The 25,566-nt window shown below is 48.6% G+C and overlaps 13 protein-coding genes and 2 non-coding genes; 8 read left to right on the top strand and 7 right to left on the bottom strand.

Moving 5' to 3' along the window:
- Window positions 1-32: 32 nt before the first annotated feature.
- Window positions 33-2,892, top strand: CNAG_04265 (hypothetical protein). XM_012196309.1 has 9 exons: window positions 33-277; window positions 343-507; window positions 563-631; window positions 693-770; window positions 820-1,263; window positions 1,320-1,502; window positions 1,556-1,890; window positions 1,951-2,201; window positions 2,264-2,892. Exons 1-9 carry the CDS (start codon window positions 89-91, stop codon window positions 2,275-2,277), a joined length of 1,728 nt encoding a protein of 575 aa, XP_012051699.1. The 5' UTR covers window positions 33-88; the 3' UTR covers window positions 2,278-2,892.
- On the bottom strand, window positions 2,265-4,439 carry CNAG_04264 (ubiquinone biosynthesis monooxygenase COQ6). XM_012196308.1 has 4 exons: window positions 4,082-4,439; window positions 3,883-4,026; window positions 3,774-3,832; window positions 2,265-3,722 (listed from the first exon to the last, which is right to left on the bottom strand). Exons 1-4 carry the CDS (start codon window positions 4,380-4,382, stop codon window positions 2,409-2,411), a joined length of 1,818 nt encoding a protein of 605 aa, XP_012051698.1. The 5' UTR covers window positions 4,383-4,439; the 3' UTR covers window positions 2,265-2,408.
- A 184-nt stretch (window positions 4,440-4,623) lies between these two features.
- CNAG_04263 (hypothetical protein) lies at window positions 4,624-7,186 on the top strand. Its single transcript, XM_012196307.1, has 3 exons — window positions 4,624-5,864; window positions 5,910-6,666; window positions 6,718-7,186. Exons 1-3 carry the CDS (start codon window positions 4,662-4,664, stop codon window positions 7,086-7,088), a joined length of 2,331 nt encoding a protein of 776 aa, XP_012051697.1. The 5' UTR covers window positions 4,624-4,661; the 3' UTR covers window positions 7,089-7,186.
- CNAG_12837 lies at window positions 6,418-7,141 on the bottom strand. Its single transcript, XR_001046116.1, has 2 exons — window positions 6,841-7,141; window positions 6,418-6,766 (listed from the first exon to the last, which is right to left on the bottom strand). It is a non-coding gene; the product is annotated as a hypothetical RNA (non-coding RNA).
- Window positions 7,187-7,321: 135 nt separating the features above from the next.
- On the top strand, window positions 7,322-7,411 carry CNAG_10108. The gene has a single exon. It is a non-coding gene; the product is annotated as a tRNA-Arg (tRNA).
- On the top strand, window positions 7,392-10,202 carry CNAG_04262. 2 transcript variants are annotated; one of them, XM_012196074.1, is made up of 8 exons: window positions 7,392-7,861; window positions 7,931-8,065; window positions 8,133-8,234; window positions 8,283-8,346; window positions 8,408-9,095; window positions 9,157-9,233; window positions 9,290-9,474; window positions 9,633-10,202. In XM_012196074.1, exons 1-8 carry the CDS (start codon window positions 7,637-7,639, stop codon window positions 10,002-10,004), a joined length of 1,848 nt encoding a protein of 615 aa, XP_012051464.1. In that variant the 5' UTR covers window positions 7,392-7,636; the 3' UTR covers window positions 10,005-10,202. The 2 variants fall into 2 exon arrangements, with proteins under 2 accessions (XP_012051464.1, XP_012051696.1); XM_012196306.1 differs by having other exon boundaries at window positions 9,290-10,202.
- Window positions 10,163-11,715, bottom strand: CNAG_04261 (hypothetical protein). XM_012196073.1 has 8 exons: window positions 11,607-11,715; window positions 11,498-11,551; window positions 11,323-11,442; window positions 11,203-11,276; window positions 10,942-11,146; window positions 10,669-10,887; window positions 10,534-10,615; window positions 10,163-10,476 (listed from the first exon to the last, which is right to left on the bottom strand). The coding sequence occupies exons 1-8, from the start codon at window positions 11,632-11,634 to the stop codon at window positions 10,272-10,274; spliced, it is 987 nt and encodes a 328-aa protein (XP_012051463.1). The 5' UTR covers window positions 11,635-11,715; the 3' UTR covers window positions 10,163-10,271.
- A 265-nt stretch (window positions 11,716-11,980) lies between these two features.
- CNAG_04260 (translation initiation factor eIF-2B subunit gamma) lies at window positions 11,981-14,046 on the top strand. XM_012196072.1 has 5 exons: window positions 11,981-12,098; window positions 12,153-12,265; window positions 12,333-12,532; window positions 12,586-13,667; window positions 13,721-14,046. The coding sequence occupies exons 1-5, from the start codon at window positions 12,010-12,012 to the stop codon at window positions 13,866-13,868; spliced, it is 1,632 nt and encodes a 543-aa protein (XP_012051462.1). The 5' UTR covers window positions 11,981-12,009; the 3' UTR covers window positions 13,869-14,046.
- On the bottom strand, window positions 13,949-15,041 carry CNAG_04259 (H/ACA ribonucleoprotein complex subunit 1). XM_012196305.1 has 5 exons: window positions 14,904-15,041; window positions 14,744-14,809; window positions 14,389-14,673; window positions 14,297-14,302; window positions 13,949-14,235 (listed from the first exon to the last, which is right to left on the bottom strand). The coding sequence occupies exons 1-5, from the start codon at window positions 14,959-14,961 to the stop codon at window positions 14,033-14,035; spliced, it is 618 nt and encodes a 205-aa protein (XP_012051695.1). The 5' UTR covers window positions 14,962-15,041; the 3' UTR covers window positions 13,949-14,032.
- A 35-nt stretch (window positions 15,042-15,076) lies between these two features.
- On the top strand, window positions 15,077-15,957 carry CNAG_04258 (arf/Sar family protein). XM_012196304.1 has 3 exons: window positions 15,077-15,198; window positions 15,250-15,584; window positions 15,635-15,957. Exons 1-3 carry the CDS (start codon window positions 15,192-15,194, stop codon window positions 15,842-15,844), a joined length of 552 nt encoding a protein of 183 aa, XP_012051694.1. The 5' UTR covers window positions 15,077-15,191; the 3' UTR covers window positions 15,845-15,957.
- CNAG_04257 (hypothetical protein) lies at window positions 15,813-17,259 on the bottom strand. XM_012196303.1 has 3 exons: window positions 17,117-17,259; window positions 16,528-17,055; window positions 15,813-16,478 (listed from the first exon to the last, which is right to left on the bottom strand). Exons 1-3 carry the CDS (start codon window positions 17,189-17,191, stop codon window positions 15,954-15,956), a joined length of 1,128 nt encoding a protein of 375 aa, XP_012051693.1. The 5' UTR covers window positions 17,192-17,259; the 3' UTR covers window positions 15,813-15,953.
- A 182-nt stretch (window positions 17,260-17,441) lies between these two features.
- CNAG_04256 (hypothetical protein) lies at window positions 17,442-19,875 on the top strand. XM_012196302.1 has 10 exons: window positions 17,442-17,696; window positions 17,752-18,006; window positions 18,052-18,110; window positions 18,164-18,280; window positions 18,338-18,593; window positions 18,649-18,659; window positions 18,719-18,801; window positions 18,851-18,973; window positions 19,027-19,109; window positions 19,168-19,875. The coding sequence occupies exons 1-10, from the start codon at window positions 17,530-17,532 to the stop codon at window positions 19,802-19,804; spliced, it is 1,791 nt and encodes a 596-aa protein (XP_012051692.1). The 5' UTR covers window positions 17,442-17,529; the 3' UTR covers window positions 19,805-19,875.
- Window positions 19,752-21,073, bottom strand: CNAG_04255 (hypothetical protein). The gene is made up of 4 exons (XM_012196071.1): window positions 20,854-21,073; window positions 20,376-20,801; window positions 20,042-20,326; window positions 19,752-19,986 (listed from the first exon to the last, which is right to left on the bottom strand). The coding sequence occupies exons 1-4, from the start codon at window positions 20,878-20,880 to the stop codon at window positions 19,894-19,896; spliced, it is 831 nt and encodes a 276-aa protein (XP_012051461.1). The 5' UTR covers window positions 20,881-21,073; the 3' UTR covers window positions 19,752-19,893.
- CNAG_04254 (hypothetical protein) lies at window positions 20,865-23,288 on the top strand. Its single transcript, XM_012196070.1, has 9 exons — window positions 20,865-21,393; window positions 21,449-22,003; window positions 22,068-22,104; window positions 22,174-22,339; window positions 22,411-22,474; window positions 22,542-22,608; window positions 22,665-22,872; window positions 22,942-23,000; window positions 23,058-23,288. Exons 1-9 carry the CDS (start codon window positions 21,038-21,040, stop codon window positions 23,082-23,084), a joined length of 1,539 nt encoding a protein of 512 aa, XP_012051460.1. The 5' UTR covers window positions 20,865-21,037; the 3' UTR covers window positions 23,085-23,288.
- Window positions 23,219-25,523, bottom strand: CNAG_04253 (transmembrane protein). XM_012196069.1 has 4 exons: window positions 24,777-25,523; window positions 24,642-24,713; window positions 24,494-24,587; window positions 23,219-24,437 (listed from the first exon to the last, which is right to left on the bottom strand). The coding sequence occupies exons 1-4, from the start codon at window positions 25,328-25,330 to the stop codon at window positions 23,436-23,438; spliced, it is 1,722 nt and encodes a 573-aa protein (XP_012051459.1). The 5' UTR covers window positions 25,331-25,523; the 3' UTR covers window positions 23,219-23,435.
- Window positions 25,524-25,566: the final 43 nt, after the last annotated feature.

Here is a 25,566-nt window from a genome sequence, read left to right as displayed (position 1 = left end):
GGTCTGCTCTCTGTACTAATCTCGCCCATCTCAGATACTTCTCCTCTTCTCACACATACCAAATATCTGCATATACAGCTCCTCCACAATGTCCAAGGCAGGAAGTTATCTCAAGACGGCCATCTCCATGGTCACCTCTCTCGAAGAGGGAAAGCCCCACTCTTCAATCACAGACTGGATCGAGGTCCTCTCTTCGGACAGATACGAGGAACTCAGCCTGGATGGTATTTCAGAGCTTGTCGACAGCGTGAACATCCTTGGACCCCAGGGTACTACAGTAAGCTTCCTGCTTCTCAATGATCTCACTCAGATGGACAGCTTACAAACATCCTTCTCCTGTAGGAAGCTTCGCGTGCTATCAGGAAGAAGCTTAAGTACGGTAACGTCCATCGTCAAATCCGAGCGCTTGTCATTCTTCGAGCTCTCACAGAGAATGCGGGCAAGGGGTTCCAGCTCAACTGGGCCAATGAGCAGTTGATGGAGCGTCTCAGGTTGATGGCAACCGATGTACGTTACCTTGTCTATTGACCCGATCATGGAGCTGATAACACACTGGTCACAGCAATTAATCGATCCCAAAGTCAAGAAGATGCTTTTACTCGTGTTCCATGCGTGGTCTTTGCAGTACAAGGTTAGTGCTGGTTGGGACAAAATGTAAGCCACGTGGCTGATGTTGATCCCTTGGCATCCAGGACCAGCCAAGGATGCACGAAGTTGCTGGACTTTACCGAAAGTACACCGGGCATGGTACTAAGCCAGCCCCTAGAAAGGTCTATACTTATTTATGCTTGGGTCCGCGCCGCCACTGACTTATTATAGCCGGCCACTGCATCATCTCCTACCACTGCCATCTCTGCCACTAGACAAGGTACATTCGACGACGACATTTTCTCGCACGATTGGAACCCTGCCCCTGGTAGCAGAGGCGCCGACACCTACACAGACCTTGCTGCTGCTAAGGCTGACGCGGAAGAACGAAAGCGAGCTCGCGAGGCCCGTATCGCCCTCGAGCAACGTGAAGCGGAAATTGAGAGAAGGGAGAGGGAGCTGCGAAGGAAGAGAGATATGGCTGAGATTGAAGAGAGGAGAAGGAAAGATGCTGCTGAGGAAGCTGAGAATAGGAGGAAGTTGAAGGAGCAAGGGAAAAAGAAGAGTCAGCAGCCGAAGAGACCGCCTTTCAATTTCGAGAAGGAGAAGCCTCAGATCATGGTGGCCGTCGCGAATGCGATCCAATGTGCTAATAATCTCGTCAATGCTTGTCGTGTGAGTTGACCACAGATTCTATGCGCGTTGCGTGTAACTCATCCCATCTTATCTAGCTTGTCAATAGAGAGGTTGAAAACGTTACTGAGAGTCCCAAAGTACAAGACAATCTCGACAAAGCCAAGGTGGCGAGGAGATCCGTCATTAAATACATCCAGGTCGTCACGGACGAGGAATACGTTGGGACCTTGTTGGACGCCAATGAGCGAATTGTCGAAGCCATTCAACTCTACGACAGGGTAAGTCATCCATCACATCCCCATCGTACACGACTCAACTGACGTCTATCTAGCTTTCCAAACCCGCTGTCTTGGACTCTGACTCTGAGGATGACGCAGCCGATGTGTCTGCTCTGCACAAGCGACTCGCCGCCCAAAAGCTCGAAGCTGACCGTACTGGCGAGCTCCAAAAGATCCAGGAAAACCAGAAACGCGAGTCGGCGAGACGGCAGCAAAGACAGCTCTTGCGTCAGGCGAGCGAGACGGGGACTCCTGCTCGAGGTACTCAGCAACCTTCTTCGGCATATTCGGATTTGCAGGATCTGGACTTTGGAAGTATCGGGCATACCCAGGCAAACTTGCCTCCACCTATGAGGCCTGATTCTGGGGATGATGAGTCTTACGGGGGGTGAGTAATAGTTCATGAAGATCAGAAGATATTTTCTGATACTAACGCCACGCGCTGTAGCTCTTTGTCAGACTTTTCAGATTATGACTCATCCGACGCCGAATGGCAAGCTGCCCATGGATCTGGCGCTGTGGCCAACAAGAAAGCTCCTGCTGCTGGCCCTTCGAGCCGTGTCCCTCGAGAATATGCTTCATTGGAAGATGATTACCCTGGACAGAGTGGGTTATTAGAGAAGGAAGACGATAACCCCTTTGGGGATCCCTTTGCGGATGAACTGGACACCCCGGTGCAGGAGAAGCAGAGATTGCAATGTGAGTGTGGACTTTCGTTTATCGGAATCGGAAGGCGCCAAATGCTAATGGTAAAGTTACAGGGGCTGAGATCTAAATGATGAGCGTCGAGCGGATGTGAACTATCTATAGCTGTGCATTAATAATATATCCCTGCCTTATTCAATTGCGCGTGCTTGTTTGGTATAAATATGATCATGTGATTTGTGATATTCATGACAATACTTCTTATCTCTTGCCATCCAGCGCATCCGCAGCTCTTCTAAGTCCGTTCCTTGCAGCTTCTCCCACCACGCCGCCGACCATACCCATCACCCCCTTGAGGGCGAACCAGCCTTCAACGCCGTTTGCAGCCGCCATCGGCCATCCTCCAGCCGGCTTCAATTTATCTTCCGCACGCGCTCTTCCAAATTCCCGCTCCTTTTCTGTTCTCGCAGATGCACCACCAAATCCGACTCCGGATCCCGCACCGCCCATTAAAATTCGCTTGATGGGCCCCAACTCATTGATTACATCGAATCCTGTACCTCTCACCCAATTGATCAACCCGTTCCTTGCTCGGAAGATGTAGTGTAGCTTATCCGTTGTACTCAACATCAAGTGATTCAAAGGATATCGTTCTTTAGGATAACCTTTGGTACCTTCAAGACTACCCAAATCGCCTCCCAATCGTCTAGTCTCTTCGAGGACTTCTGCAAGACACTTGACGTCAGCCAAACCCATGTTCAGCCCTTGTCCAGCCAGGGGGTGGATTGTATGTGCCGCATCGCCCACAAGAGCGGTACGTTCTCCGAGGTAGGATGTCGCATGAGAAACACGAAGAGGGAAGGAAGCGACCGAAGGGGGATGGATGGATGTAATGGCAGGTGGGAGGATGGGCTGATCGGCGGATGTAAGAGGAGTGGGGAGGGTAGCGATGAGAGTGACGATTTGGGGTGCTGTCAATGGCGTTCCTTCAGACTGAGCAGACAACATGGCCTCACACAAGCTGGTAAGCGTCTCTTCGGGCAGAGTAAAAGCAGCGTTGACCATTTGAGTAAGGGCATCATGAGAAAGTTTCTTGAGAGCAGCAGCGTTTTCAGGAAGAGTGGACCATACCATTGTAGACGATGTGTCGGAAAGAGGGAGGAAGGCTATTGGTCCGGTAGGGAGGAAGCGCTGAAAAGCGGTAGTGTTGGGGTAAAGAGGATCGGGGTCGTGATTGAGAGTAGCAACCACAGCGTGGGTATTGTAACCATGACCGTACGATTCAATCTCCGAGAAATGCCTGACTGGGGAGTTTGGGCCATCTGCTCCCACTACCAGGGACCCCCGGATCCATTCATCTCCGATCCGCAAGCCAACCCAACGACCACCTTCGCCAAGACGCATCTCCCTTACTCTGGAATTTTCACGAATATCGACGATGCCTTTACCCGCTTCTTCGATACGCCGAAGGAGAGCATTTTGTAGATTAAGGTTTTCTGTCATACGTGCCAGAGGACGCCCAACAGGAGGAAAGTGGATTGTGGGTGTTTCGGTAGGGGAGGGATTCGACCAGACCTTGAAGCTGCGTTAGAACATAGTTGCAATTGGCGAGACGTAGGGACGTACAATAATTTCATGGACAGAGCAGGACCTATCGTTTGTGATGTGTTTCCACACACCGATGCCTATATTTCATATCAGCGCACGGTACTCATCAATTATCTTTTAGACTTACTTTCGAGCCATTCGATATTTTCATGCGTCAAGCTACTGATACGGTTCTCCCATTCACTTGATTCAGGCCAGTTACGAGTGCGATCCAAGGAAGCGCCTTCCACAAGAAGTATCCGGCAAGTCTGGGAGACTGTTGGCTGAGATACTTGGAGAGGATATTATGTTAGTCTGATGCGGTGACCTAGGCAGGTAGTACTTACAGAGAGCACAGGCAAATGCTAAGCCAGCATTTGCACCGCCGATTATCACAATATCGTAAGTATTTTCGGATGAAATTTCGGGAATAGGCTCAGTAAGTTGTGGAGCGTGATGTGAATGATTCCTCTTGAGGGTTACACGAGCCGATTCAGACAGGATGGCTTTGAGGGGTCTCGAAGAGAACGCAGGTTGAGCGAGGTGGAGGTTTCGAGATGCGATTGCGGGGACAGAGATGGATGGCTTTGAAGAAGCGTTGAGGGCATTTTTGAGGCCTGATTTGGAGATAGTTGTGGGAGCCCTCATACCTACGTGTTGTTCTCTTTGATTTGACTACAAAAAAAAGTTAAAGAGTCGTTGTGGGACATAAATATGCTGCTCGACCTCTATGGCACTCGGACAACTGGCCTCGGATCCACCCGGCGACGCGAGCCTAGCCACTTTTGGGCACCGCATGCCTCTTCTTGGCAGTCTTCCTTTCCTCAATATTAGGCACCTGGCTTCCACCAATGTGAGAAATTGCCATGTCATTCTTGTTTTTGTTGATGTTTCCTCCACTCTCAACGTCCGCCTACAAAAACCACAATGGACCACCTAGTCCTCGACCCCGTCATAGATCCAGCACTCGCAGACAACTCTTCGCAGCATACAGATGACCACCACCAGCCTCTCCAGAACTCAGCATCCAGCTCACCAGTTGCTCTGCCCTCCCAACGCACAACAAAAACAGGTCGTCCATCTAAGGCCCGTGGCACTATTCCCGGCTCCGCTGCCGACTTTAGACGACGGGAGGCGAACCGTCTAGCAGCAGATAGATCGAGAAGTAGACAGGCTGAAAAGGGGGCAGCGCTTGAGAACGCCTCGCGTATACTGTCAGAGGAGAATGCGAGACTGAAGGAGCAGATTGCCGCGTTAGAAGGTGGAACCGAAGGAAGCGATTTTCAACAAGGAGTACAGGATGCTGAACATCAGCCTACTCCTGGTCCCTCAAGGGCGGAAGAATTGCATGATGATGATCAGCAGGTCTTACAAGAAAATGATACCCAGGCTCAAGAGCAAGAAGCGCACTCCCACACTATTCTGGCCGCACTCACTGACATTACTGGTGTCGACTTTTCAGAAGGCAACGAGGCAAATTGGATGCAAGGGATGGAGACCTTCCTGAAAGATTCGGAAAATGGAAGATTAGGGGAGCTGGCGGCTGTCGCTACGGGACATGATGACCCGCAGATGCAACATCAGGAAAAGGCTGAAGTCCCGCATATCTCTCCCTTCAAAATCAGAAACGGGTCTATCCCATTTCCTCTTCCGGGGCAGGCGCCGATCCCTGGAGCCAATGCAGCTGTCGGCCTCGCTGCAGCTCTCAACACAGAGATGGAAAGGATTATCATGGAAGATCTTGCTCTGACCAAAGCGGCCATCGTCAGAGTCGAGAATCAGATATCCCATTTGCGAGCCCATCCCGACGCCGACATTGACGACACTAGCAACGACTCGTCCGTTACTCCCATTTTGCCTAAGGATATCTTCTCCGAAGATGTGGAGGCGTTGCAAGTTGTTCAGACAGATATACAAAACTCCATCTCTTACCTCGAAAACACGTTGCCTCCCGTCAGAGATGAATTTGTGAGGACGCGCGATGATAAGACAGCGGAGGAAAAGAGGATCATAGACCTTGTGAAGGAAGTTAAAGAGCTAGAAGTAAGAGACGAGGATCAAAAGGAGAAGGTGTTGTCGAATCTGAGATCTGTTGGCACGTTTGTGGAGAATTTGCTGACAGAGGAACATGTAAGTGAATTGGCCGTTTTGCCATCAAAGCTGACTTTTTTGTAGCCCGATAATCAGTACCTTACCGGTGCATTTTCTTCTCCCGCGCTTGCCCGTCGACGTAGAGGTAGACCGCCAAAGGGTGAAGTCTCTCGTACATTCTACCAATCTTATCTTATTGGGCCCCTTTCTCAAGAACTCGACCCCAAGGGCAAAGGTAAAGCTGCAGCAGCTAAGAATCCCCGTAGAAGCAGATTGGGAGAATCATCTCTCACCGGACGCGTTTCTTCCCATGAAGAAGACAACCATCGCGCTGCTGAATCTTCTCAAGCTGCACAAGCACAACTCCCCGACTCTCACGAACCCAGGACTCTGCAAGCAGCTCAACATGACCAAGATCATCCTGATGATCAGGATACGACCGAAGCTGTTAACCGTGCCGAGGCGTATATCCTCTCTCATCTCAATGCATCCCACGCTACGGATGACCGAGATGCAGGTCCTCACTCAGAACGCGAAGATGCTATCCGACTCGAATCTACTTCCTTTGCTGATTTCTTGCCCGCCCAGGAAGCATTAGAACGACAGGCCGAGGGACCCTTGAGTCAAGATGGCGATGCTGATGCTTTCGGTCAGTCTGCTTCCTCAAATGGCCAAAATCAGGAGTTAGTCCATGTTAGTCAGGGTGACCACGACGTTCCTCTTTCCATTCTTTCGCGACTTAAACAGGGCCCTCCTGGAAGTTGCGATATCTGCATGAGAACGGAAACGACTGTGTGGAGAAAATTAGTGCTGGGAGGTATCGACCACAAAGTGTGCAACGGTTAGCAGAATATGCTTCTAAACTGGTCATTAAAGCTGATTATGTTATAAGCCTGTGGCTTGTACCACTCGAAATTCGGTGTCATCCGTCCCCCAGAACTCTGGGGAGATGGTAAGTCCCTGAAAAAGCGTCGTTCCACGAGACCCGCCGCGGATGAAGAAGATGGAGACGCACACGCGAAAAAAAAGCTAAAGAAGAGCGTTGAAGAGGGTTCAGAGCAACTTGAGTCGTTTGATGACGAGCACCAAGAGCTTGGGGATCTAGTAGAGAACCACTTGTCTGCTCAGCAAAGAGAGGAAGAAGAGGCGGCGGCGGTAGCCGCGAATGAAAATGTAGAAGAGGCGATAGCTAATGGAAGTGTAATTCGGGGAGCTGTTCAGCCTGGGGTAGGTTTGAATGAAGCAGAGGAAAATGTGTTTTGAGGAGTGATTAAGAGGTGGTTTTGCGTTGTACTTCTATATAACGAAAATGTAAACGGTGAAAGCAAAGAAGAATGGTGAAACATGAAGACTGATTCCCCCAAACATATACTGTAGTCGTTGTGATCTCTTTCCGTGCTTGTTACATTACTATTACTAAGTTATGTAGATGATTATTTAACCGTATAAGAGAAATAGGATGTAATTTACTCTAAGAATCAGTTTTCAACGGACAAGGGCTTGTGTTGCAGTGGTAGCATTCTAGACTTCGAGGTCGTGAACTGGAGTTTATCTAGCGGTCGCGGGTTCAAATCCCGTCGAGCCTTGTTACTTTTTGCTTTTTGAGCCAATGACTGAGTACGAGTACTCGTAGTATAAAACGCTTTCGCCTGGGGGCGGTGGAGGCAAGGTGGAGGTTGTGCGCGGTCCTTCAACTGACAATCAATCCAAAGCTGCTCAAAGCACTTCTTGTTAGGTTACCATTATCCCTTCCAGGTGCCAGAAAAAAGTTGTCTCTAACTGATCAGGAGTCTTCACGCAATAGCAGGACCATGGCTCACGAGATCACCTATGATTATATTGAACATGTTGACCCAAACCTCACCTGCGCAATCTGCCGTTCCGCCCTTGTAGATCCTGTCACGACAACATCCTGCAAGCACACTTTTTGCAGAGACTGTATCACCCATGCAATCAGCCACAACCCGCAATGCCCCATAGATAGGTCAACACTGACAATGAGCAGTTTGAGGGACACTGAACAACTAGTAAAGCTGGTGAGTAAATGGGCTTTATAGCAATGCGGCGTCCAACTGTCAGTGCTGATATGTGAGCTTTACCGTTAGATGCTCGATGAGCTGAAAGTTAAATGTGGGGCTGACGGATGTGGCACGGTTCTGCAAAGAGGGCTATTGCTGGCACACCTTAGGACATGTCCAAAAGCCATCGTCACTTGTCAAGGTGGAGATTGCGGTTTGTCGGTTAGTCAGGTGTTATTGATCTATGAGTCGTTCTCATCAGACGCCAGAAGCTAACATAACATCTAAGATGGCCCGTCAAAGACTACCTCACCACAGGGCGTACGAATGCTTTCAAAGAAAGATGGAGTGCAGAAAATGTGGCACAATACTGGTATTCAAAGATCAAACGGTAAGCATGCATTGACAGCTCTAGGCCGATCATTGCTAAGCCGTGAAGACCCATACCAATATAGAATGTCGCAATGAGGCAAAGGGTGTCTGTGGTCTATGTGATCAAAACAGTAAGCACATTATTGAGCTGGAGCTGTGAACTGGAAGACCCTGAACACTGACCAGCTGTAGTGGGTCCTGATGCTCACATGCATAAATGGCAGTGCCCCCTCGTCCGCATCCCTTGTCTTCACTCTACCAGAGGATGCTCATCGATTATCCCCCGCTCGGATCTTCAAGCTCATCTATCTATTTGTCCGTTTGAAGCATTCTCAGGATTCTTCGAGATGAATGATGCGAGGTTGAAATCATTAATATCTCGAGCCGAAAGTTTGGAAGAAGAGCTAGAGCATATGAGGGAGCATTTGAAGCGGATGGAAGGTAATGTCGAGGCCATGGGCAATATGAGGAGAGAAACAAGTGACGGATGGAGATGGAGAGAAGTGGGTCGCATGGGGCTTGGTGATACGCCGCCTTCTGTCACACCTAACCATAGTGACCCCCAAACCCCACCAACAATTTATTCATCCCCACCAACTCCAACTCCTTTTCACCCTTCTCCTCCGCCTGTCATCTCGTCTACCTCTCCTAATATCAGCATTCTACCGTCCGGAGGGGCAAGACCTGACTTGGCCCCTCATCATCACCGTTCCATTGTTGCACCATCCTTTGGGTCGCACCAATCATATGCTGACTGGACGTTCAGCAGATTATCGGGAAACGCAGGCAATGTAGGATGGGAGGAAGTGATCAATGGTCTGCGTACGGTGGTAATCCAGCTGGCTTCCGGTTTAGATAGTATGGAACGTCGGAATGAAGTGTGCGTTCATTTTCTTTTTTACACTTAACATGAATCACGACCTGATGAAGAAAATCCGTAGGAGGACAATGACGGAAAGTTTGAGAGCGCGGGAAGAAGTAGGTAGTTTGAGAGCTATCGTCACTACCTTGCGCATGCGTATGTCCAGCTTTCATTTCCCATACTTACTTTTCACTAATTTATCACACTAAAAGAGGTTATGATGGAACCACCCTTCCGACCTCCATCGTTCCAGTTCCAAGAAGAGAGATTGTTTTCACGTACCGCTGAGTCGACTTTTACCGCACGTTTGAACCAGCAAGCCACTATGGCATCTTCTTCTACCACCGATCAGCCAACATCAGAGCACCTCTCTCATTCAAGTGATGAAAATTCGAACGTAAGTATCACGGATGACCAGGAAGGCTCGGACAGGGAGGTAGCTTCAATCACCGAATCCGTAGTATTCTCCGCCCAGGGTCATCCCCCGTTTTCCTCCCGATCTTCTTCTTCTACAAGTTCCCTCGTCACGGCGGGTGCTGATTTCTCAGGAACAAGAGAAATTCAATGTTCAGAGCCCAATCGAACTTGGGTGGGTATCAGGAAGTGACAGTGCAGGTGAGGTGTGATGAGAATGGTGATGGGTTCGAGGGAGGCGCAAGTGGTAGTAGGAGAGAAAACGGTGCAAGCGGGAACGGAAATACGATTGGAAGGAGTAGGGCGGAAATGAGGGGTAGACCCATGGCCTTCCCACCTGCGTCACAAGAAGATGACGAGGTACTTGCGACAATTAGCAGAGATGCAGGAGTGGGTGCGGATGGGGCTAACGGGAGAATCATGGGAGCCGGGGAAAGAAAGGTTAATTTCACGAATCCCATTGGAAGATTGATAAGAAGAGGGCCACCAGGAAATGGAGGCCCTAGGCTGTAAAGACGCCAGTTGGATGATACTCAAAAGAGAAAAAGAGAAGATTGGGATATATTCCCACCACATAATACGCATTCGTAGTCATTCACCATTTGTACAACCTTTAATTATATTCCGGCATTATCAATTAGTAATAACGTTGATATACCTTTTATTTATATCAGTGTAACATATCAAGACATGCATTATCATACAGACAAAGTACAGGGGTAACAAAGCGCCCAGAACCATTATACCCGATCATCTAGGCGATAGACAGCGAAGTGTTCATTACTTGTCTTTCGGTTTGAAGAACGATGTCAATTTTGCCATCTTGCTGGTGTTAACCTTTTTCAGCGACTCGACACCCCTACTTGCCGGGGGCGCTTTACGCTTATTGCCTTTGGCCTCTTTCTTGTTATTGGAAGTTGTGATTTGAGAGGTGGCAAATGCTGCTGCTGAACGAGAGGCGAGGTGTTCTTCAAGCGCAGCAAAACTGGAGATTCATTATGTATCAGCAGAAATTTGAAATGAAAAAAGAGAGAAAACATACTCGTATGAGTTTACAAGTTTTGATAAGACTGGAGCAGGTAACCACTGGGCCAAGTGATCACATGCAGCTCTCAATCTCGCCGCTGATTGCACATTAGTAAATTGGACTTACTGGACAAAACCCCTCAGAACTTACATCTCAACAGCTCCTCATTGATATCTTTTTCCAAAAGTCCATCTCTGCTCAAGCCTCGCACAAGATGATCAAATTTTTCAAACTCTTCTGGTGTGGCAAAAAATCCTGCTTTGCGTTTGAGATGTTGGATGATCAAATCTTGTGAAGGCCTGTAGTAGCTCTGGGTGGGAGGTTGTGGAGAAGATGAAGGGTTCGGGGATGGAGGGGCAGTAGAAATGACTAATATATATATTCTGTTAGCAGCACTTCAAATACATCAACAAAAGGACGGACCTTTCTTTTCGCAGCAGGCCTTGAACACTCTTTTCACATTTTTCAGTGTTAACAGTCTCTCGATGTCCTCATTCACGCCTTGCGACTTATCGGGCAATTTGCCTTTTGAAGCTGAAGTAAAAGGTAGGGGAAGGGCGAAATATGTCGAAGTTGATGCGGCTGAAAGAAGATCATGAAGTGGCTGAAATGGGGGAGGGGGCCCATTCTGTACGTCCGGAGTTTTAGTCTGTACTAGAGGTAAGTTCAAGAGACAAAACTCACAGGAACAAGCGCTAGGATAAGAGGGATAACAATGAACAATGGGTCAATGGGGTAGTGTACAAGCATAGTACCGACTGTGGGTGATAAGCTTTACCATTATTGACCAAAATGCATACTCACCATCTATTCCAGAATCACCAATGAACCATGTCCTTCGTTGAGATCCATTGAGCTTGGCCGCTTCGAGGACGACATCTTGGCCAGCAGCAGTTGCGTACGGGAGATAGAGTTGTGGCTCCCCTACACATAGCGTAAGCAATGGACAATTAAATACTGGGCGAACACCGAGACATACCAGTACGTGGATGCGGAATACGAAGATACTGATGTGAGCTTGAAAGGTCAACGTCTGGTTGTGTCGCGTCAGTTATGTTGAGTTTGTGGATGTAGAGAAATTGGCGCGCCTTGGGGCAGAACTGAGATGTAGTCCATTATGAGGAGAAGGGTCGAATGGCAGGTCGTGGGGACCTTTTAGGTCAAAAGAAACGATATGGAAGTATAAATGAGAAGGTGAAGATGATGTTCTTCGTCCTTCACGAGCGCGTTAACTTTCGCGAACCATAGATGTTTTGAAAAACGCGTCCCAATTCTCAATTTTGAATTTGCTTTCGGCCAACGTGCCAGGCCATTAAGCCCCATTTCAGGAACAGGTTTGGGCATCCTTTTATCTAGCGCCGACACACAATTCATGCAGTAACAGAGGGTTTACGTAACATATTCTTTCGAGTGGACGATTCATGTGGGTGATTATTGTTTTTGGTTTTCCTCTTATATTCGCCGACTATCCTCGCACAATTCCCTTCAGCCATGTTTGACCCCCGTGCAGGAGCTCCAAAACGATGGGCAAGCCAGTCCCAGGACTTTCAGGCTGTCATTCTTGTTGGTTACGGCGAAAAGTGAGCTATTTTCATCCTTAACACCTGGTATTCAAAGCGCTGATCTCAAGGTAGCTTGTACCCATTCAACCAGGGTACCAACGTAATTTCCAAGGCTCTTTTACCCGTCGGTAACGTTCCTATTATCAACTATGTGATAGATTGGGTACTTGCCGCCGGTCTCTTGGGTATGGTCTTCTTTGCAATCATGTTAGTGTCTCCGAGCTGATGTATATCCCCTTCTGTCTTTTACAGATATCCTCATCATAGTCCCTAACACCTTCCATGATCAAATCGCCGACCACATTGCAGAGGCGTATAACAAATCTACTCATTCTCGTGTGCAGATAAATCTTAGGAAGAATTCTGAGGGCGAAAGGGATGAAGATGAAGGTGACAGTGAAGAAAAGGACGGGACGGCTAGGATTCTGATGAAATTCAGGAATTTTATCAAGGTATGCCGCAAGTCGGAGATTGTGGGTAATTATATCACTTATACTGCTTATAGAGTGATTTTGTGCTCCTTCCCTGTGACATTTCACCCCCATCATATCTACCTCTCAAGACAATTTTGGACAAGCACCGCTCTTCACCAAAGGCTGTAATGACGTCTGTCTTTTACGAACCCATAGAGTCCGTTAAGGATGCGGAGGAAAAGATATTGGTTGGACTCGACAAGACGTCGGACGAACTACTTCTCATCACCCCCTTAGAAGGTATGGAGGAAGACCTCGAACTCCGCATGTCTCTTCTTAACCGCCATCCCACTCTTTCACTAACTACCAGAATTCTCGACGCTCACGTCTACGTTTTCCGCCGGACGTTCTTGGACTTGTTGGCGACAAGGAGAGCAAAGGATTTGAGTAGCATGAAGGAGCAGGTTGTGCCTTGGTTGGTCAAGGGTGGGTGGCAGCGAGGTTTGGGTGAGAGATGGGAACCTATCCTGGACCCGCCTAGCCGAGACCCTCTCGCCGAAGCACTTGCTCGTTCAACTACTGCACCTCCCTCCCGTTCTCTTCTCCACCCATCATCCTCTCCTTCATCTGACCATACCCCTTTACCCCAAACATCGCCCGCCTCCCCCTCTGGCGATGTCGATACGATGTATAGCTCTGGTGTTCTCCCCGCCGCTCCTTCCCGTACCCGCAAAGGCTTCAAGCCCGAGTGGAAGTGTCAAGTCTTGGTTATCACCCCTCCACCCGCTCCACCTACGCCTGCACCCGTACAAGGGAAAGGTGGGAAGCAAGATAAATCACGCGCACCCGTGTACGAACCCGAGCATCTCATCCGTGCCAACTCGCTTGCCGGTTACTGGGAACTTAACCGTAGATTTATCAAGTCTCTTTCCTCTACCATCCCAGCTGCTAAGGGCGCTCAGCCTGTGCGAAATATCATACCCGAAGATGCGGGGACAGCGCCCGCAATCAGTCCCGCCGCACAGATTTCGCCGGATAGTGTGCTTGGGGAGGGCACACGGGTCGGAGAAAAGGCAAGTATCAAGAAATGTATCATTGGAAGGCATTGTGTGATTGGCAAGGGGGCCAAGTTGAATAACTGTGTGATCTGGGATTTCGTCACTGTTGAGGAAAAGTAAGTTGCATCCGATGAAAGTTGCAAGATAGTCAGTTGATCATGTAATTCAGTGCGAGGATTGAAAACTCCATCATCTGTTCCAACGGTCGTATCGGTGAGAAGGCACAAGTCAAGGACTGCGAGTTTGGAACCGGCTTCGAGGCCAAGCCTGGCGCTATCCTCAAAGGAGAGAGACTCATTGCCGGGCAAGAAGCATAGAGTGGTAGTTAATGGACATGCAGCAATCGTATGTAGATCTGCGAGCTATATCTTCCCGTCCCTGCAACGCAAGCACTATGATGGGATCAAAAATGAAAATACATGTACATATCCAGAGAAAACGAAAGGAAGAAAATCTATCACACCTATCCTCCTGATACACCTTATTGTCCCCTTCCTCTGAAACCACCCCTACCCCTGGGCGCACCCCCACCTCGAGAGCTGAAACCGCCTCGTCCACCGGCACCACCCCTAGCACCACCTCGTCCGCCAGGCCCGCCTCGTGCGCTGAATCCACCTCGTCCGCCACGACCGCCGGCACCACCTCGACCTCGGGGACCACCACGACCTCCTTGGGCACCTCGTTCTGTAGACGAATAGTCAGTAAAGGACCATCAATCATATTCTACTACGCATGTTCGACTTACTCTCGACTGTAAAATGGGCAGAAGTTTGATAGGAACAAAGGGGTCATTTGTCAGTAAACCTCTGCATGTTCCAACCGGCAACGACCACTCACCCTTACCGCCGGCAACCTTGGGCTTTGGCAAGAATCTTTCAATCGGCAACAACTTCTCCCCGGAGATGTACACCTTGTCCTCCTTCTTGAAACTGCTCGCCAACATTCCTTGTTCCATCTTGACGGTAAAGTACACTTCGTTGATAGGACCGAGAATCTCGTCAACCTTGCCGATCTGGGTCTTGTTTTGGAGATAGATGGGGGCGTTGAAGTAGGGGATTTTTGTAGGTGCTGTGAGGGAACAAAGCATCTCGGATTCAACGTCGTGTTGGAAAGAGCCGATTTCTGCAAAAGAAGCATTGTCGAAATACGTCAATTGATGTTGTGGTGGATGGGAACAAAGAGTTATACCCACCGAGAACAGTGTCGGGAGGACCCATATCCCTCTGCTGGAAACCGCCTCGGCCACCACCTCGTCCTCCTATTGTTTCCGAAAACACATCAGCGAAACCCCATCTTCATCAACTTGTTGCTCATTCCAAGTTTTGTCCCCAGCAGCTCCAAAAAGAACTGACCTCGCGCTCCGCCTCTGAATCCACCACCGCCGCCTCTAGAGAAACCTCGTCCGCTCATTCTTGTGTATGTGGTGTTTTTGTGGGGAATGGGGGAGTAAGGTGTGTCAAAATAAAGGACCGAAAAATAAAACCGAATATTTTGTTAGAAAATGATGAAGGAGTGGAATGAGGAACGGAAAATTTCGGCGTTATGACGCCACGTGGAGGGATGTGGAGGTCGCCGCATTTCCGCTCTCCTCTTGCATTCACAGCTCTCTATACTTGTCAACAGCTGTATATATACGAATTATGGGTGGTGAGTCGCCGTGCTATACAAAACTATGGACCACACAGTGACACTACACAGTCACATTCTCATCTCTCTGGTCGCGTCTTTTTGCGCGCAAAGAAACCAAAGTTCTCCTCATCGGTCTCGATAATGCTGGTAAATCGACAATCCTTTACCGCATAACAACAGGCGCAGTAGTCGCATCCGCACCTACAGTAGGAAGCAACCACGAAGTATACGATTACAAGGGTGTCCGATTCGGGTTGATTGATATCGGCGGACAAACGAGCTTGAGGAGTTCATGGAGTCAATACTTTAATGGGACCGAAGCAGTGATTTTAGTGATTGATTCGTGTGATGGACCGAGGTTGGGGCTAGTAAAGCAAGAGTTGATGAAGATTGTTGCAGATGAGGTGCGTTATTGGTGCAACTTCACGAGTGACTAGCTGATATTTGGATGTAGTCATTATCAACAGCACTTTTGCTCGTGCTGGCAAACAAGCAGGATCTGCCGGTGTCTCAAGGTCGTCTTACACCTGCCCAGGTATCCGAGGCTCTCAATCTTACAGATTTGAGGCAAAGGGAATGGCAGATTATGGGATGTAGTGCCCTGACAGGAGCTGGGCTGATGGAGGGGATGGACTGGCTCGTCACAAAGTTAGACGCGCGTTAAGTAGCAAACAGAATAGTGTAATAGTAACGACCTATAACGCAAATACCTTTCATGACAAACGCCTAGAAGCACAACGTTGTAGATGCATGTCAAAAATCCGCAAAATACTCTAGAACCCAGCACCGCTCAATCCGACACCCGTTGTTCCTCTGCCTCCAAGACCTGAACTCCGATTCCAGTTGAACAAACTCCTCTCACCCCTCCAGACAGCCTTGCCGACCTTCACGACCTCCCGTGCAAAGATCTCGCCAAAGCCGAGCATGACACCGTTGATGAAAGGCAACACAAGGTTGATACCAATGACGGCAAAGATCCTAGGGATTGACAAGGATGAAGCGTTGGTGAAAAGAGTAAGGGTGAGTGAAGGGGGTTGAGTAGGAGGAAGAGGGGTTTCGGGAGCCTTTTCGGGGTTAGAGGGAACTTGGACAATGTCGTCAGAGTCAGAGGATCGGGGAGGAGAAACTTGCTCGCCACTGCCGGAGGACTGGCCAGAGATTTCTTCCCACGCTTGAGAGGTGGCAGAGTGCCGGGACAGAGTAGCCGATTCTGTAGGCGCAGGAGCAGGAGCGACGGGCTTGGGGTCTTGGAAAATAGGGGGGATAGGGTCGGTTGAGGTAGTAGGGTGGTATGCGGGCTTAAGTGCTAGTTAGAGCTATGCCGCCAGTGGAACAAGATGTACTCACAGCCTTGACCTCCTTCTCACCAGCCCGACCGGCGAGCACGTCTTCGCCTGTAACGCCCCGGACATCAGTCTCAACCACAGGAGTGTCCTTGTTCTGTCCTTCCTTCTTGGCAACAAGTTCCCACGCTTCCTTGACCCTGCTCTTGTCTCCATGTCCGTGACCCTTTCCGCCCTGTACCTCATCCTCTTCTCCCTCCAACTCCTGCCTCAATCTCTCCGCATCCCTCTTCCTCTTCTCTTCATCCTCCTTGTTCTTTTTGTCCGCCTTCTTGGAAACCTCTGCAGTTTTGGCTTCGGCAGCTCGCTCCTCTTCAAACCTCTTACGAGTAGCTTCAGCCTTGGCACGAGCAACGGCGGACTCGGCCTGCCATTCGTCGAGATAGCCCTGCAAAGTTTGGGGCCACTCGTCAAGACCAGGGACAGGTGCAGAGGTCGCGGGGGCAGGAACCTGTTCTTCTCCCTGAGAAGGAACGGAAGTCTGGGACTTGGGAGGAGGAGGAGGGATATTGAAAGATGACTCAAGAGCAGACTGTACGTAATTGGTAAGTGAGAATTCATGAAGGAGGGTGGGCGAGTGGAGAGAGACGCACGCCCAAGCTGTCCTCGATGTTCGCTTCCACCTGGGTGTGAAGTTCTTGCTGAGCGTCTTGCCTGGTGTCGGACATGTTTTATGTTTTAATAGCGGGAAAAGAAGAAAGAACGGCCGAGAAGCAGAAAATGGATGATGATGAGCGAGCCTGGTTTTGCCGAAGTCGTGACGAATGAAAAGCACGCCAATGATCTCGAATTCTCAGATTACGTAATTATGAGTTTGGGAATTACAATGCAACAATGGTGACATCACCAGCATCCGTACCGCTTCCTTTTTGCCCACCGGCCACCGGCCACTACTGTACGAGGCGATGAACTATCATATTAGAACAAGCATTCGTCTACATGGTATTAACCTATAGATTTTTTCGAGTAACACGTGGCTTTACAACCTCCACAGACTTTCTTGAACATGCCCATCTGTCCCGTCTGTGACACATCAGTAGACGCCGACCAAGCAGCTTTCGAACATCATGTAAATAACCATTTTGTCGAGAATGCTGGAACGAGCAGTATGGGGGAACTGATGCCAAGTGAAGGGAGTATGAATAGGGGGTGGCCTGAAGAGACTTTAGTAGCGTAAGTCCTTTTATGAAGTGATATCTGTTATTGGCTCTTAAAACCTCCTTTACAGTCCCGAGCTTGACATATGCCCCGCCTGCGAATTCCCTCTATCATTTCTAACCCCGGTTGAGAGCCAAGCTCACCTGGTAACATGCCTCTCAGGCCAAGCGGTAGAAGACGATATAGACTTCGATTATTCCTCAATGGATATTGCAGCGCAACAGCAAAGGGACAACGATGTAATTGATAAAGAATGGGACGGACCTGCCAGACCTGGAAAGTGGACGGGATGGATCGGCAGAAAGGTCGAGAAAGGTGACCGTTGGTCAGTTCTCCAATTTTACAAGAGTATTGAGCTGACATGATTCAGGTGGGATCCCATTAATGGGTCAACAGGTCCTAATGAGTTACCCAACAACGTTTCGCCTGGCAAGTCTTTCAAATGATTCTACTACATCCTATGCTAATAACTTTTGGTCCAGGCGTGATAAATATATTAGCCATAGCACTTCGCACGTCAGCTCACCAAGGGACAACACGGAGAGCTGTATTATGTCGGGATACCACACATATCAAAGGCGTATGGAAATTTGATCTTGGTAAGTCTCTTATGCCGTCCATTGTATCACCGTTGGCTCTTGCTGACTGATGACCAGGTTGGGGTTGTGGGTATCGCAACGCTTTAATGTCTCTCACTTCTCTTCTCTCCATCCCCTCATACGTCCCTCTGTTCTCCAAATCCACAAATGGGGCAGAGCCAGGGGTGAGAAGAGTTCAAGGATGGATAGAGGAAGCATGGGAAGAGGGATACGACCCGGAGGGAAAACAACAACTAGGTGGGACGGTACTGGGGAGGCGGAAATGGATCGGGCCGAGTGATTTATATGCGATGTTCACTTACAAGGGGATACCGTGAGTAATTACAATTTTTTGAGCTCATCACGGAATGTTGATACAATGTCTTCAGGTGTGTTATATGTCAGTATCACCATTTCTTATCCGTATTCGCAGGACTAATTCGATAATTCGATCATCAGATGATTTTCCAAAACCGAATAATCCAAAAGATGGTAGTAAAGCTGCCTATATCCGGTTACAACAGTGGGTTAAAGACTACTTTGTAAGTCCATCACTTAGCACTTTGATGATATACTAATAGTGGATGTCAGAATGAAAGCACAGAGAGCCCGTCAAATGGATCGGCGTTTGACGTCCTTATGCGTTCGGGTGAGAATAGCGCTGGGAGAGGGGAAGTTGTCAGGGTGTCGAATAGATTCCCACTTATCCTTCAAGTAAGCCCAATATATCCATATATGCTGATTGATGGTTGATAACTGTTGTTCAGCACTCTGGTCACTCAAGGACGATTGTCGGTTACGAAGAAAACGCGCGAGGAGATGTCAATCTCTTGCTCTTTGATCCTGGAAAGTGAATCAGTTGAACATCTTCTCCTGAGTTATACCAACTGAGGCTAACTCTTTCATAGGACGATGCCCAAAGATATCCGTAACGCGGCTCTCACCCGTCTTGTCAAATCACGAGCCCAAGCGTCATTACCGCTTATAAATACCTCCCTCTCTACATGGGGCAACAATAACGCAGGCAACAATGAACGGTCAAAGCGGCCGGGAGGTTTGAGGAAAAAATCGTCTTCCCAATCACAGGTGGAAAAGACACATGAGAGCGTGCCCTTTTCTCCGCCATTTACGAATGGGAGGGCTGAAGTCATATATGATGTCGACAGGAATAAGAGTACGAATGGGGGCGAGAGTCAAACAGTTGAACATTTGCGTGGTGGTGCCGAAGATGGCTTGGGCCATAGTGGAAGATCAGCAAGTACAGCTATACCCATCGAAGACGACGAAGAAATCACTTCTTCTGGCTGGGTTCGTAAAAAACGTACACTTAAATCAAAGATCCCCTCTTCGTCTTCCGCATCCAGAAACTTAATCGACCCGACTTCCCCTACGCAGGCGATAAAGACGCTCAATCACTTTCGGGTCAATTTGGGGAACTTGTCAAAGCATACGCAGTATCAGATCTTGATGTTTACTGGCGGCCCGGTGTTGGGTTATAGTGAAAGGGAGAGAAGAAAGGCTGTTAGTAGTACGATCATAAGATAAACGAGCTCCAGCCGAAATCCGAAGTGTTGTATATTTATTTGTAGCGCATATGAATGTTTATATTGGGCGTACTTCACTCGCTACATGGATCACAGGGACGAAATGTTCTGAGCGGCATGTAATGCCCACTCATCTCTCACACTTTTGCCCCCACTTTCCAGAGTCTTCTCTCCTTCAGAAGTCTGTCCCAATATTAGCTCGGAATATGAAAAAGTATGCTAGACAGTGGAAACTCACAAACCATATTCTTCTGATTCTGCAATTGGCGTAGACTCTCACGTAGCTTACACTGCCAAACCCTCCATTGGGCAACTCGACTTCTGTCTTTCTTTTCTTTCTTGACCCATTTTCCTCCTCTTCTTCGTGTTTCCTCGCCAGGCCCTGAAATAATGGGATAATGGAAGATAAGTCTAGCTCGATATGCCGCCATGGGGTTAATTCAGAAAATGGCTCGGATGACGAAAGGGAAAGGGGAAGATGGATGAGAGGCGGAGATCGATGGGGATGTATTGAAGGATCATGCTGGGACTCCATATTAGTCTTCTAGTCCTAATGTAAGTCAAAGCCTAACCTTGTAACTTGAGCATCGAATCACACCTTCACGTCCATGAGAATCAATAACTCCAACCTCAAAACTCAGGTCTCTTCTACTTAATCTCTTCACCTGCATCCCTATCCAAGGTAATTCCACTCCCAGAGGAACCATTATTTCATCCCGCTCCTTGCCTTTCAATGACTGTCTAAATGCCATCTGCGAACAACCAGCTTGAATATAGGTGCGGCGTAGATCTGGAGATTGGATATGAATGACCTGATCCGCGATCGAGCCTCGAGCTGGATTCTTGGGTATGGTAACGCGAGATCCCGCCTTCTCCATTTGTTGACTGTCATCAACTGTCGTGATCACAGAGTTTGATGAGCATGGATCGGTGACCGCGATGAACAGTGGAGAGAGAGCGGGAGACGAGGTCGAAGAGAGGAGAGACAGCAAGGGCGGCTACGCATGGCAGGATGAGCTCTGAGCTATGCATAGGATCTATTACACTTGCCTGAACAGTGCTGGAGAGCAATGTCATGGTGTTGGGTGTGCAGAGTTGTGGAAAGGGAAAGGGAAAAGAGACACAGAGCGGAAAACGGAAGGTGTCAACAAATCATCATCAACAACAGATTGCAATGCGTGGCAGGAATGTCTCTTTGCTTGCCATGGCAGGGATATACCGATAAATTCCAGAGATGTCTTCAAATCCATCGCATCTACTCATATCCCGCAACCCACCCCGCTCCCCAGCTCATCCTCAGCTAGACCCAGCTCTCACTTCGAGACACTCATCCTCACAATCTCACAACAGGAGCTCTTCCGGACGATGGGTCTACGCAGAAGATCGTCCCTCCCGCTATCCCTCAGAAGATGATATCGATAAAGAAGCTGAGCTAGAGGATGAAGGTCCTATTGACGTGCATCCAACGTTCCGATGTGGCGCAGAATTACCAGGCAAGGTAAAGGTGATCGTGGGCCGGAACGAGTTTTGGTGTCATAAGGAGGTGTTGTGGTTCGCCAGCCCATTTTTTGAAGGCTTATTGAATGGGAAGTGAGTCATGTACCATATATCAGTGGACAGAAGAGGAATGCTAATGGATGCACAGTTGGGCAGAGTCCAATCCATTGCAAGACGATGTATATTCGAGACCTTCAACGGTCATCGAGACTGATGTATCTTCTTCTGATGTTCCCGATGTAGATGGTATGGCATCGAGACTGGCTGTAGAAGCCAAAATCACTACAGACCAACCTGCTCTTGAAATTTTGGAAGAGAAACTTGAAAACAATCAGGCCGGCAATGTCACCACTATCCAATATCTTGAGACGAACCGTAGTCAACACATAAAAGGCCCCCAATCGCATTCGGCCACCGTGTCAGATGAAGCAGAAGAAACCCCTTCTCTACTAGAGATTGCTCAAGATCTTACCAACATTCCTGTCCATAGGCCTACCCCCCACGCTCAGATGAGTTCTACTACACCAGCAGCAATATCAAAGAAGAGAGATCGTACAGCCCTTCGCGCTTCTTTTTCCAGCAGCTTGCACTCTTTTCAGAACTTCAAATCAAGTCCTCTCCCCCGAGGAGCAGAGGCAGTCGTTGAGCTTCATGAAGAATCAGCTTCAGCTTTTCAAGATTTCTTGTTCTGGGCATATCCACAGTAAGCTTTTCACGCTCACCAGTCTTGTTCTTTTCTTGGGATGCTGACAGATAGTGATGGATAGCCTCGAATGTAAAGTTACTTGGACAAATGTTGCACCTGTTCGTGCCATCAACCAAGCATCCTGTCACTGTGTCTCGCTGGCTCACTTTCACTCTCATTCCTTATAGCTTCTATCTCTTGCCTCAAAACTCATTGTCCCGTGTCTCCAAAAATTGTGCACCCACTTCCTCCTTACCCACGCTTCCGGCCGGCCGGTCATGGCTCTAGCTTTAGCGGAACAACATGAAAATGCAGAACTTTATCGGGAGGCCAGTCGGTTCGTGCTTGATCAACGTAAGTGCAATACTCTTGACTGCATCATCTTACAACATTATTCCCGTGCTTATCTTGGGACTAAAATTTAGCGACGTGGGATGAAAGTGAGATGAAAATGTTGTCTGTTGAGACGCAGTTGAAGCTATCCAACCGGTCAGTCAATACAGAGTACTCAGAGGGTTTGAATATTGACACCTTGTCTCCGGTTCATTCTAACCAGCCGCAGCTGGTTCCTAGAGCGTCTTCTCAAATTAGGCACAATAGACGTCCGAAAAGACTATTCCTGCGTACGCCTCTCGCATAATTTACTACCAATCTCTCTCTTCTAATCCCTCTACTTTAGAGGCCAGACTGCCCCGATCCATCTCGATGCCAATCCCAGCTCGACGATAAATGGCGTCAAGCCCATCACGCTGTCATTAAATACGGACCACCCCAACCGTCCGTCGCTTTTCGCTGCCTGAGACAGCTTGAAACCTTCCCAACAAATCCTAGTTTAGTAATGCCTCACGCGTTGTGCCATTTGGCCGCGAAGGCTTGGGTGATGAGTTGTAGGTTATGTTTTTTTTTTAATCAATTCGCAACATGCATTGCAAATACAGTACTAATGGTCGATCTAGTGTTTGACAGAATGTTCCAACTGAAAATTGTGCACTCTGCCAATCCAGGTACCGAAAAGGTGACATTATTTTGTCTATTCAATGGTGCAACTGGCTGACACGTCTGACGGCTATAGTACTGGCTTTGGATTTCTATGACTTGATCAGAATAAAATATATCTCCGGTCTGGATGCCCTGTTTATCCTTGTTCTTTAGCTTTTTTCGCCGTTGTACATATACTTTCTCACCACATGCTCTTGTATACCGTTTTATCTTAGCCTTTTGTTACTATCTTAATCAGGAATATATAACGTATGAAGTGCATTATGTACATTTGAATTGTATGCTATGACTATATGCCCTCAAAAATAACAAAATTTATATATAAATGTTCAAGATTGATGAACGTTGAAAAGATAGGTTGTACAGTTGACTGATACACGTGACAGAATTAAATACGGATACAAGATTTTACCAACAACGCGATGAGACGAGATAAAAAAGCAAACGACAATCACGCGACCCCGTCCCTAGCCCATGGCCACCAACCCATTCCAGCAGCAGTCGTCGTCCTCTCACTATCATCCATCACAGGCGCAGGCTGTTCAATTGTGCCGTAGCCCTTTAGCGTGTTCGGTCTATAGGGCTTCACTTGGATCTTATGGAAATGGTTCGCAGGGTCAAACACAATGTAATCGTCCTTGTGCGATGTGGATTGCGAAGATGAGCGACTGGAAGGACCTGGGGCGTTATCATCCACCAAAGGTTCTTCAATGTTGTCAAAGCTGATTAATTGACGGGAGAGAGGCGATGGGCTGTGGTCGTCAAGTTCGACATGCTCACGGTCCTCCGCATCACTCTCGTGATCAGGGATAATTTCCAAAACCCTTCCTTGGCTTTTGACCAACTTTCGGCGCATATCCATACCATTTCCTTTGCTCGGTGTTGCGAGGACAACACCACTGTCGATGGCATGGTACATCCTTCCATGGCTTTGGCCGACAGCTGGTACATTGATCTCGCGATCGCCGCCCCTGGTAGAAGCAAGTGCTTCTTCGGCTTCTCCAAGATCTCCAAGATCTTTCTTGAAGATGCGCTTGAGACCGACGGGGATGAGGACAGCGATGATGACCGCGGAAAGACCGAGGATGTTTCGTAAAGAAAGAATGTGGAAGTCTGCAGCGGAAGTCATGTCGTCGAGACTAGAGCCGATAGTGACATGGATGACTGACACAGGAGCGATACCAATGAAGCAGCTTGACCAGAACAAGAACATGCCGATACCCAAGTGAGGAGCCACAAAGTTGGCGATCCAGTGGGGAGGAAAAGGGGCGATACGGAGTACAAGGAGGATGGCAAAAATGCTGTCCCAGGTAACTTTCTTTCCTTTTTTAGGGTCACCCATGATCTTGGTACGCCATGTCTCAACTCGGGCTCGGTAAAAGGGAAGTGTGAGTAGAGGGGGGGCGAGGACGGCTGAAAGGCTGTAGCAGAATAATGAACCGACAGATTCGCACTACAGAGAGCATTAGTTGATTATCGGCGGAATGGCGTAAAATGCGGAATACGTACGACACACGACAGAAGCAGGCCATACATGATTCCGTAAGCAGCTCCGAAAAGGATGGAGATGTACATAGATCCGGGGAGAGAGAACGTTTGAACACTGTGGATCGTTAGACTATTGGTTTGGGCCGACAGCAATGGGCATGGCACTGACAAAAGGTAAGAGACAACACCACACGCCAGCAGCTTTAACGGGTATCGGTGTTTATATTTTTGGAACAGAGCGCTGCGGTCGCACCATCAGCCACCTATTAATCAAGCTAATACTGATACGCATGCAAGTACTCACTTCAGTGCTTGGAGGTCGGCAAAAGACTTCGGCAACTTGACTGTTCCCTTATCCTCGTCATCCAACTTGGGCATGCCCCAATAAAAGGTAATACCGACAATCGCTGTGAAGACCGCAAACAATATTCCTAATTTGAAAGCTGCAACAAATAAAGGTCCCTTGTACCATTTGCCGTGATATCCGCCATCTTCACCAGACGAGAGTAACGGTGTGGCCTCACCTTCTTCCGCCAAGGACGACGCATTGGAAGGAACTCTGGAGAGAGTATTTGACCTCATATGCAGCGGGAGAGCGTGCGCTGGATGACAGGGCTGGTCGTAGCTGTCTTGGGAATGCACACTTTCTGCGTCGTCGAGCTCGGATGACTGTGATAATGGCGACGCGGAAGGTGTTAACGAGCCGTCACTGTCATCGGCCGAATGGATAGGGACGATAGCGGCGGCACTCCTACGCGGACGAAAGACAGGAGGTTGTGGATAGGCTTTTGGTGGGGTATTTGAGTGATTATAGGAGGGCGGTGATGAAGGTGTAGGTGGTGTCGGAGGGGAAGACATGTTTGACTGTGGGAACAGACGGGATGTGGTGCGGGCGGAGTGTGAATTGTGAGATCAAAGGAACTAGAGGAGGTTGGACGGTGGTTCAAGCCGGAGTATGGCGCCGCTGCGTCTGCGGTCGTGTCTGTGCCGTGATTTCTGGTGTCTAGATATCTAGATACGTTGCTGTGGGGATTCGAGATGTCTATGAAAACAATGGAGAATGAAAGTGGAACGACGTCGCTCCGGAGGTTCAA

This window comes from Cryptococcus neoformans, chromosome 9 (assembly GCF_000149245.1).
Source record: "Cryptococcus neoformans var. grubii H99 chromosome 9, complete sequence".
Lineage (NCBI taxonomy): Eukaryota > Fungi > Basidiomycota > Tremellomycetes > Tremellales > Cryptococcaceae > Cryptococcus > Cryptococcus neoformans.
Note: the sequence above shows the minus strand (reverse complement) of the source record. Positions and strands in the feature narration are given on the sequence as shown.

What these genes read in the sequence shown, in the direction of transcription:
- CNAG_04253 (XM_012196069.1), bottom strand. Translation starts at nt 25,330, where the DNA reads ATGTCTTCCCCTCCGACACCACCTACACCTTCATCACCGCCCTCCTAT. An exon ending in GCCGACCTCCAAGCACTGAA is followed by an intron (nt 24,714 to 24,776) that starts GTGAGTACTTGC and finishes GTGCGACCGCAG; the next exon opens with CGCTCTGTTCCAAAAATATA. An exon ending in GGTGTTGTCTCTTACCTTTT is followed by an intron (nt 24,588 to 24,641) that starts GTCAGTGCCATG and finishes AACGATCCACAG; the next exon opens with TGTTCAAACGTTCTCTCTCC.
- CNAG_04264 (XM_012196308.1), bottom strand. Translation starts at nt 4,382, where the DNA reads ATGAGGGCTCCCACAACTATCTCCAAATCAGGCCTCAAAAATGCCCTC. An exon ending in AGCATTTGCCTGTGCTCTCT is followed by an intron (nt 4,027 to 4,081) that starts GTAAGTACTACC and finishes ATCCTCTCCAAG; the next exon opens with TATCTCAGCCAACAGTCTCC. An exon ending in AAATATCGAATGGCTCGAAA is followed by an intron (nt 3,833 to 3,882) that starts GTAAGTCTAAAA and finishes TATGAAATATAG; the next exon opens with GCATCGGTGTGTGGAAACAC.
- CNAG_04254 (XM_012196070.1), top strand. Translation starts at nt 21,038, where the DNA reads ATGTCTTCAAATCCATCGCATCTACTCATATCCCGCAACCCACCCCGC. An exon ending in CAGTTGAAGCTATCCAACCG is followed by an intron (nt 22,475 to 22,541) that starts GTCAGTCAATAC and finishes CATTCTAACCAG; the next exon opens with CCGCAGCTGGTTCCTAGAGC. An exon ending in TCCGAAAAGACTATTCCTGC is followed by an intron (nt 22,609 to 22,664) that starts GTACGCCTCTCG and finishes CCTCTACTTTAG; the next exon opens with AGGCCAGACTGCCCCGATCC.
- CNAG_04256 (XM_012196302.1), top strand. Translation starts at nt 17,530, where the DNA reads ATGCCCATCTGTCCCGTCTGTGACACATCAGTAGACGCCGACCAAGCA. An exon ending in CCTGAAGAGACTTTAGTAGC is followed by an intron (nt 17,697 to 17,751) that starts GTAAGTCCTTTT and finishes CCTCCTTTACAG; the next exon opens with TCCCGAGCTTGACATATGCC. An exon ending in GTCGAGAAAGGTGACCGTTG is followed by an intron (nt 18,007 to 18,051) that starts GTCAGTTCTCCA and finishes GACATGATTCAG; the next exon opens with GTGGGATCCCATTAATGGGT.
- CNAG_04260 (XM_012196072.1), top strand. Translation starts at nt 12,010, where the DNA reads ATGTTTGACCCCCGTGCAGGAGCTCCAAAACGATGGGCAAGCCAGTCC. An exon ending in CTTGTTGGTTACGGCGAAAA is followed by an intron (nt 12,099 to 12,152) that starts GTGAGCTATTTT and finishes ATCTCAAGGTAG; the next exon opens with CTTGTACCCATTCAACCAGG. An exon ending in ACTTGCCGCCGGTCTCTTGG is followed by an intron (nt 12,266 to 12,332) that starts GTATGGTCTTCT and finishes TGTCTTTTACAG; the next exon opens with ATATCCTCATCATAGTCCCT.
- CNAG_04259 (XM_012196305.1), bottom strand. Translation starts at nt 14,961, where the DNA reads ATGAGCGGACGAGGTTTCTCTAGAGGCGGCGGTGGTGGATTCAGAGGC. An exon ending in ATTCAGAGGCGGAGCGCGAG is followed by an intron (nt 14,810 to 14,903) that starts GTCAGTTCTTTT and finishes CGGAAACAATAG; the next exon opens with GAGGACGAGGTGGTGGCCGA. An exon ending in TCCTCCCGACACTGTTCTCG is followed by an intron (nt 14,674 to 14,743) that starts GTGGGTATAACT and finishes CTTCTTTTGCAG; the next exon opens with AAATCGGCTCTTTCCAACAC.
- CNAG_04263 (XM_012196307.1), top strand. Translation starts at nt 4,662, where the DNA reads ATGGACCACCTAGTCCTCGACCCCGTCATAGATCCAGCACTCGCAGAC. An exon ending in ATTTGCTGACAGAGGAACAT is followed by an intron (nt 5,865 to 5,909) that starts GTAAGTGAATTG and finishes ACTTTTTTGTAG; the next exon opens with CCCGATAATCAGTACCTTAC. An exon ending in CGACCACAAAGTGTGCAACG is followed by an intron (nt 6,667 to 6,717) that starts GTTAGCAGAATA and finishes TTATGTTATAAG; the next exon opens with CCTGTGGCTTGTACCACTCG.
- CNAG_04255 (XM_012196071.1), bottom strand. Translation starts at nt 20,880, where the DNA reads ATGACATTGCTCTCCAGCACTGTTCAG. An exon ending in TTCGATGCTCAAGTTACAAG is followed by an intron (nt 20,327 to 20,375) that starts GTTAGGCTTTGA and finishes ATGGAGTCCCAG; the next exon opens with CATGATCCTTCAATACATCC. An exon ending in GAATCAGAAGAATATGGTTT is followed by an intron (nt 19,987 to 20,041) that starts GTGAGTTTCCAC and finishes ATATTGGGACAG; the next exon opens with ACTTCTGAAGGAGAGAAGAC.
- CNAG_04261 (XM_012196073.1), bottom strand. Translation starts at nt 11,634, where the DNA reads ATGGACTACATCTCAGTTCTGCCCCAAG. An exon ending in TATTCCGCATCCACGTACTG is followed by an intron (nt 11,443 to 11,497) that starts GTATGTCTCGGT and finishes CGCTATGTGTAG; the next exon opens with GGGAGCCACAACTCTATCTC. An exon ending in GGCCTGCTGCGAAAAGAAAG is followed by an intron (nt 10,888 to 10,941) that starts GTCCGTCCTTTT and finishes TATATATATTAG; the next exon opens with TCATTTCTACTGCCCCTCCA.
- CNAG_04265 (XM_012196309.1), top strand. Translation starts at nt 89, where the DNA reads ATGTCCAAGGCAGGAAGTTATCTCAAGACGGCCATCTCCATGGTCACC. An exon ending in ATCTCGTCAATGCTTGTCGT is followed by an intron (nt 1,264 to 1,319) that starts GTGAGTTGACCA and finishes CATCTTATCTAG; the next exon opens with CTTGTCAATAGAGAGGTTGA. An exon ending in GATGATGAGTCTTACGGGGG is followed by an intron (nt 1,891 to 1,950) that starts GTGAGTAATAGT and finishes CACGCGCTGTAG; the next exon opens with CTCTTTGTCAGACTTTTCAG.
- CNAG_04257 (XM_012196303.1), bottom strand. Translation starts at nt 17,191, where the DNA reads ATGTCCGACACCAGGCAAGACGCTCAGCAAGAACTTCACACCCAGGTG. An exon ending in ACATCGAGGACAGCTTGGGC is followed by an intron (nt 17,056 to 17,116) that starts GTGCGTCTCTCT and finishes AATTACGTACAG; the next exon opens with TCTGCTCTTGAGTCATCTTT. An exon ending in GTGAGAAGGAGGTCAAGGCT is followed by an intron (nt 16,479 to 16,527) that starts GTGAGTACATCT and finishes CTAGCACTTAAG; the next exon opens with CCCGCATACCACCCTACTAC.
- CNAG_04258 (XM_012196304.1), top strand. An exon ending in TGAAGATTGTTGCAGATGAG is followed by an intron (nt 15,585 to 15,634) that starts GTGCGTTATTGG and finishes ATTTGGATGTAG; the next exon opens with TCATTATCAACAGCACTTTT.
- CNAG_04262 (XM_012196074.1), top strand. Translation starts at nt 7,637, where the DNA reads ATGGCTCACGAGATCACCTATGATTATATTGAACATGTTGACCCAAAC. An exon ending in TGGTATTCAAAGATCAAACG is followed by an intron (nt 8,235 to 8,282) that starts GTAAGCATGCAT and finishes TAAGCCGTGAAG; the next exon opens with ACCCATACCAATATAGAATG. An exon ending in ATGGAACGTCGGAATGAAGT is followed by an intron (nt 9,096 to 9,156) that starts GTGCGTTCATTT and finishes GAAAATCCGTAG; the next exon opens with GAGGACAATGACGGAAAGTT.